The sequence below is a fragment of the Olea europaea genome, chromosome 18 (genome assembly GCF_002742605.1).
Source record: "Olea europaea var. sylvestris chromosome 18, O_europaea_v1, whole genome shotgun sequence".
In the NCBI taxonomy this organism is placed as follows: domain Eukaryota; kingdom Viridiplantae; phylum Streptophyta; class Magnoliopsida; order Lamiales; family Oleaceae; genus Olea; species Olea europaea.
The window spans coordinates 5,528,568-5,535,804 of record NC_036254.1 but is presented as its reverse complement, the minus strand read 5'-3'; the positions used below and the strand labels follow the sequence as shown (position 1 = coordinate 5,535,804).

The window sequence follows — 7,237 nt, the reverse complement described above, 5'->3', positions numbered from 1 at the left end:
GCAGCTTCTTGAAAAATATTGGAGTCAGATTCAACCATTTCTGAGTTTGTACACATACACAACATCTCGATTAGTACAAATGACGATTCATGCGTTCTCTCTCTATATATACACGTATTATATATAAGATTGGGGAAAAAAACGGGAATTTTCACTGTATCAAACCGCTCTTATTTTTCACTCACTGTTTTCTTTCTTTCTTTCGTTCTCTGTCTAAAAGCTTTATCAATAATATTACTAACCTCTATTTATCATATATTATATAGGGACCCACTAACCTCACCCGTTTTGCATTCTACATTATCATACTTTGCCTAAATTTCAAAGTAACAACTCACTTTAATCACAAAATTTATGAATTTCACAACTTTTTAATTACATATTTAATTAACTTTTATTAAAATCTAATTTTAATTTTTACCAAATAGACTTAAATAACGTGTTTGTAAAGGTGTGTTTGGCATAGGATGATGAAGGAAATATTCACTACTAGCAATATACATTTTGAAGTGCTTAAGTTATTTTCAAGTAATTTCTCCTTAGGTTGAATCCCAACCTTAAGGGTTCCCACCGTCCCGCTTCTGGAATATTGTGAGGGAGGTAAATCGAAAGATGTGTCTCAACTAGTCAGGGAATAAGAGTTTACCCGTACACTGGTGCCCACAAAGAATCTAATTTCATATCTTAGGAATCAAACCCTTACACTGCGGTTGCTAGTAAGGTTGTGAGTACTTCATTCCTGTCATTTGCACCACTAAATTATACCTCGGGAGGGGGGCATTTTCTCCTCCTTACCTAGCAAGATGAGAGTATTTAATCATGCCAAAATGATTAAAAAAAAAAATTAAGAGTTGTAGTAACGTCAAAATTAAATTGCATTAATCAGTTCCTCCAGAAATCGGTGGAGATAACAATGGTCTAAACAATAATCAATTCCACGTCATAAATACTTGCTTTATCAATAACAAAGTCCAAATTAGATTGCATTTATCATTTTTACCATAAAATCATAGGAATAATTAGCATTAATTAGTGCTATCAAAACCAGCGTAGGCGTAATAATGACCGCGAACTACTTAGGCCCACCTTTAAACGTTCTTAGCGTTGGGTCAAGATTGGGCTAGATCGAGTCGAGCTCGACTTTCAACTTGGCAAGCTGAAATGAGCTTAGAGCCCTGGGCTCTTAGGCTTCAGGAACGTCTTGTGTGTTTTTTTATGTCGTATTTAATGTTTTGTATAAAAATGTTTGTCTTATCTTATGTCTAAGAGGTTTTTATATCATATTTAAAATTATTTCATAAATTTATGAATTTTTTGCTTTAAAAAAAAAAGTATATGGACTCATGAGCCAACTATAAAATCGAGATTCAGCCTGATTATAGGATATCATCCAAAAAATTTTGAGGGAATAATTCACAAACCATGTTTTAAGTGTGCACACTTCAAAATTAAAGAAGTTACGTTTAATTATGCAAAAATCACGTTTTTATGTAATTAATTAAAAATATTTAAATTTAAATATAATAAAAGTCACGGTTACACAATTATGGTCACAAATCTCTAATTATAGGTCACAAATTTTTTCTTGGTCACAAATCAAAATTTTATTGGTCACAGATTTCCTCGTGGTCACAAATCAAAAATTTTGTTGGTCACAGATTATTTCGAAATTGTAAATCAAAAATTTTATAGGTCATAGTTTTCATCATTGGTCGCAGATTAAAAAATTATAGGTCACAAATTATCTATTAGTCACGTATTTTCGAATTTGTTCGTCACAATTATCAAATTTTAAGGTCACATTGGTCACAAGTCAAACAGTGGGTCACATACCACCACCACCTCTACTGTCACCACCACTCTCACTCCATCACTATGATCACCATCGCCACTACCAGGCTACTGCCAAAATTTTCACCACCAAATCCAATCAATTGCTAACAAGAACCTGGGCAATCAACTTTACCAGCTCTCCAACCATCAACCACCACCTCCACCGCCGTCAAAAACCACAATAACCGCCACCACCAAATACAATAACAATACCTATGCACAATCTCACCACCGTTTCCACCCAAAATCACCACTGCCAACAACCACCACCACCATCGTACACAGCTAATGTCAGGGCCACCACCACCACCAAAGCCACTGCACACGAACTGGTAGAACACAAATCGAAAAAAATTCAACCACTCATTACCTAACAATACCATCAGCAACACCACCGCACAGGCGCACACACCACCACCCGTCAAATCCATCAACAATCAAAACCATGGAAAAAATCAAGCAGAGCCGCAAGCAGTGATGTTCGCAGCAAATCGTCGGAGAATTGTTCATAGCACATCTACCTCGTAAACCATCGGCCACACCAAATCGTTGGAGAAACAACACTAATCGGAGGAATTTCAGATCGAAGCCTTCGTCGCAGACTCCGATCTCTTCACAACGTGCTGACAACGGCGAAGTGAAATGAGGTTGATCTCCGGCGACGGATGCTCCAACGGCGGCGACGGCATCATCTGACAGAGGATGAAGATGGAAAGGAAGAGTGAGAGTGCGAGTGTGAGAATGAAATAAAAGTGGGTGGAAATAAAATTAGGGTTTATATTATATGTCAAAACCTGATTTTTGTACAATGAAACTTGGTCCCTGGCTTTTGAATTGTGGTCTTTAAGTATCTGATACCATGTAATTTTTCCAAAATTTAAATCGTTTAAATAATTACATAATGGCCAGATCACCTTTCTAATTTTTATTTTTATTTTAAATTTATATATCTAACTTTTTTTACTAACGATTCTACCTTGATTCAACTTTAATACCCTTGATCATTTATCTTTTTTAAGTGAATACTTGAATCGACTAGTGTACAAAGATAAATAAATAAATAAAATTAACATTTATCTATTATACTATACAATCGCGTATAAATATAAACATGTCCTAATAAATCAAAGTTACCAAATAACACCAAGATTATGGTTCAACAATTTTAGAAATTTTCAAAAATCTTCAAGTGACTACTATATTAGTTTGTAAACAAAATAATTTCCCCCCATTCTATACTTCACCCGCCAAACACGTCCTAGATTTTTGGTAGAGTGTAGCGTGGAAAGAGCGACATGAGATGAAATGACAAAAGTGCCCTTGGTCAAACGGGAATTTTCATTGTATCAAACAGCTCTTATTTTTCACTCACTGTTTTCTTTCTTTCTTTCGTTCTCTGTCTAAAAGCTTTATCAATAATATTACTAACCTCTATTTATCATATATTATATAGGGACCCACTAACCTCACCCGTTTTGCATCCTACATTATCATACTTTGCCTAAATTTCAAAGTCAACAATTCACTTTAATCACATAATTTATGAATTTCACAACTTTTCAAATTACATATTTAATTAACTTTTATTAAAATTTAATTTTAATTTCTACCAAACAAATTTAAATAACGTGTTTGTAAAGGTGTGTTTGGCATAGGATGATGAAGGAAATATTCACTACTAATAATATACATTTTGAAGTGCTTAAGTTATTTTCAAGTAATATCTCCTCCTTACCTAAAGGTTGAACCCTAACATTAAGGGTCCCCACCACCCGCCTCTGGAGTATCGTGAGGGAAGTAAATCGCGGGATGTGTCTAACGGGTTAGAGAACAAAAGATTGCCCGTACACTAGTGCCCACAAAGAATTCAATTTCATATATCAGGAATCGAACCCTCATATTGCGGCTGCCAGCAAGGCTGAAGGTACCTCACTCCTATCCTTTGCACCACTAAGTTATACTCCGAGGGGCATTTTCTCCTTCTTACCTAGCAAGATGAGAGTATTTAATCATGCCAAAATGATAAAAAAATAAGGATTGTAGCAACGTCAAAATTAAATTGCATTAATCAGTTCCTCCAAAAATCGGTAGAGATAACAATGGCCCAAACGATAATCAATTCCACGTCATAAATGCTTGCTTTATCAAGAGCAAAGTCCAAATTAGATTGCATTTATCATTTTTACCATAAAATCGTAGGAATAATTAGCATTAATTAGTGCTACTAAAACCAGCACAGGCGTAATAATGACCGCGAACTACTTAGGCCCACCTTTAAACATTCTTAGGGTCGGGTCAAGTTTGGGCTAGATCGAGTCGAGCTCGACTTTCCACTTGGTGAGCTGAAATGAGCTTAGAGTCCTAGGCTCATGGGCTTCACGAAACGTCTTGTGTGTTTTTTATGTCGTATTTAATGTTTTGTATAAAAATGTTTGTCTTATCTTATGTCTAAGAGGTTTTTATATCATATTTAAAATTATTTCATAAATTTACGAAATTTTTGCTTTAAAATAAAAAATAAAAAATGTATATGGACTCATGAGCCAACTATAAAATCGAGATTCAGCCTGATTATAGGATAACATCCAAAAAAATTTAAATCGTTTAAAGAATTACATAGTGGCCAGATCACCTTCCTAATTTTATTTTATTTTTTTAAATTTATATATCTAACTTTTTTTATTAACGATTCTACCTTGATTCAACTTTAATACCCTTGATCATTTATCTTTTTTAAGTGAATACTTGGATCGACTAGTGTACAAAAATAAATAAATAAATAAAATTAACATTTATCTATTATACTAGACAATCGCATATAAATATAAACATGTCCTAATAAATCAAGGTTACCAAATAACACCAAGATTATGGTTCAACAATTTTAGAAATTTTCAAAAATTTTCAAGTGACTATTATATTAGTTTGTAAACAAAATAATTTCCTCCCATTTTATACTTCACCCGCCAAACACGTCCTAGATTTTTAGTAGAGTGTAGCATGAAAGAGTGACATGAGATGAAATGACAAAAGTGCCCTTGGTCAAATTGTTGTGTTGTGGGGGTTAAGGATTGAACGAAACTTAAACGTGAGTGAGGTGAAGCTCTTTTCAGAACTTTTCATGCGGGTTTTGAGGGAAAAGAATATGATTTACTTGGGAATTTGTAACAAGTTTTAGCACTGTTCGATAATTGCCAACATTTTTAAGAAAAACAGTTGTTTCGTTTCGTAATTAGGATATTTTTGTAATTTATCCCTCACGTTATTGGTTCTCTAATATTACGTTTTAAATGTTCATACGCATGATTATTAAACCCTTTATTCATGTCAATCTAATAAGAGCCGAATCGGACCAATCTTTTTAAGTTTAGAAATTGAGATTCAGTTCGAAACTCGATTCAATGGTGTGGTGTGTAAAAAATTTGAAGTTTAAATCCATCAAGAATCATAGAACAGACTATACATGTCGAATTGACTTTTACAATTCATTTTTTAAAATTGAGAATGTATTTATTTAATTTTTTAACTGCTAGTTCGATTTTGTAACCCTTAACATTAACGACTGTATACATGCAAAAAAAATTATACGTTTTAAATGTTCATACGCATGATTATTAAACCCTTTATTCATGTCAATCTCGTAAGAGTCGAATCGGACCAATCTTTTTAACGGAAGAAATTGAGAAATTAAAAAAATAAATAAATAAATTACACTTTTCATGTTTAACCCAATCTAATCTACCAGATTAAGCTCGTGTTTTGGTCTTTTTTTCATTACTTAATCATGGGTTGAAATTGAATTTTCAGTTTGGTCATTATTAGATTTCTGTTGAACCATGCGTTCAATAGCTTTGGAATCTTGAGTTTAGATGAAGAAACATATAATATTACCAGCAAAGTAATAATTGCTTTGGAATTTTTACAATGAAATATAATATTTTCGACGAAGACATAATGACTTTCATGAAGAGTTCATAATATACATATTAACTCAATGCTTTATCAATTTTTTGATCTTATATTTCGTGAACTTTTATCATAATCGACTAAAATATTATTTTCATCAAAATATGAACTTAAAACAAATCGAGACAATAAGTGATTTACTCAAGAAATTAACTTGATTATCCTTAGTCAAGGTGTGCCTGGTATCTAGAACTTGTTAATCAAATGCTTTTTTTTTTTTTTTTTTTTGGGGGGGGGGGGGGGNTTCTAACGCTAATGTTTCATTTATTACATGAGAATTATATCATCGAATCTGATTATTAATGTAATTTTCTCTATCCAGATTTTATGATTTTGAAATCCGTTAAAAATGATTGTTAAAATTTAGATATGAGATTACCTTCTAAGTCTATATATTTTATAATATAATTTTAAAAATTTTAAAATATATTCTATGTATAATTGACAACTGATTTTGAAGAAAACTTTTATTGATAATTAAACCTTAAACCATAATTTTGCTTATTTTTCTTATGCTCTTTTGTACCAAAAAACTTTTGCTAAATTGCCTCATGGTTCTTGCTCAAATATCAAAGATTTGGGTTATTTCATTCCGAAGAAGCCCTAAAACAAATGAAGCAAGCTCATAGACTCAAGATATATTTTAATTTCATTTTTCAAAAAGTTGCAAGTAAGTTTACTTATATGTAATATTTTAGGATCATCCAAACGTGATGTCCTATGTTGCACGAGATAGTTAGAATGTAGAGCGTATTTGATTGGACTATTCGGGAAAGTATGTATTCATCATGGATCTTTGTATTTGGTTGACTTGATTATGATTTCAATTTACTTTATTATTTTTAACTTTCGTAGTTTTGAACTCTAAACCCTATAGAGACTACTCATGATTGAGAACAAGAAATATTTTTTGAAAAATAATTATATATAGAATCAATCTATGCGACCCTAAAGTCTACAATCGACAATTAGTAATTAATATTTTTTTAACCAATTGTAAGCAAATTACGTCACCGTCACACAAACAGTGCTACATAGCACTGCTCTTATTTAAATACTTTAAATGAAAAAACTACTACAAATCTTTTTTATCACACATGATGTTGATATAAATTTGCCTAGGCAAAATACAAGGGGTTTCTTTTCGTAAACGAAGAATTGCTGATTGAGACACTTAGGGTCAATCTGTGTCAGTGAGTCTATTTGATCCTTATGCAAAAAAGGGAAGCACTGTATGGCCTGTGAATTACATAAGTGGTCTATTCTGGTGAACAGCCCGAATCAAAATTGTTTGATTTAAGACTCTTGGTCTTGGGGACCAGTCCGGATCACTAGTGACAGTCCATTGGATACAGAAATAGGAAAAGATTTGGGGATGAATTGAAAATATTAATTTTTGGTAAATATTACAAAATTGAAATTTAATTTGTCTTTTAAA

At 32.4% G+C, this 7,237-nt stretch overlaps 1 protein-coding gene across 1 annotated transcript in view; it reads right to left on the bottom strand.

Annotated features, from left to right (window-relative positions):
* The window catches only part of LOC111366644 (serine/threonine protein phosphatase 2A 55 kDa regulatory subunit B beta isoform-like), a 15,800-nt gene that overhangs the window by 8,229 nt on the left and 334 nt on the right, over positions 1–7,237 (bottom strand). Inside the window, exons 2-4 of the mRNA XM_022987356.1 lie at positions 2,204–2,525; positions 1,962–2,151; positions 1,834–1,899 (exon numbers count right to left, since the gene is read on the bottom strand). Of these exons, the coding sequence (XP_022843124.1) occupies positions 1,834–1,899; positions 1,962–2,151; positions 2,204–2,525 (578 nt within the window). The remainder of the gene's footprint in view (positions 1–1,833; positions 1,900–1,961; positions 2,152–2,203; positions 2,526–7,237) is intronic.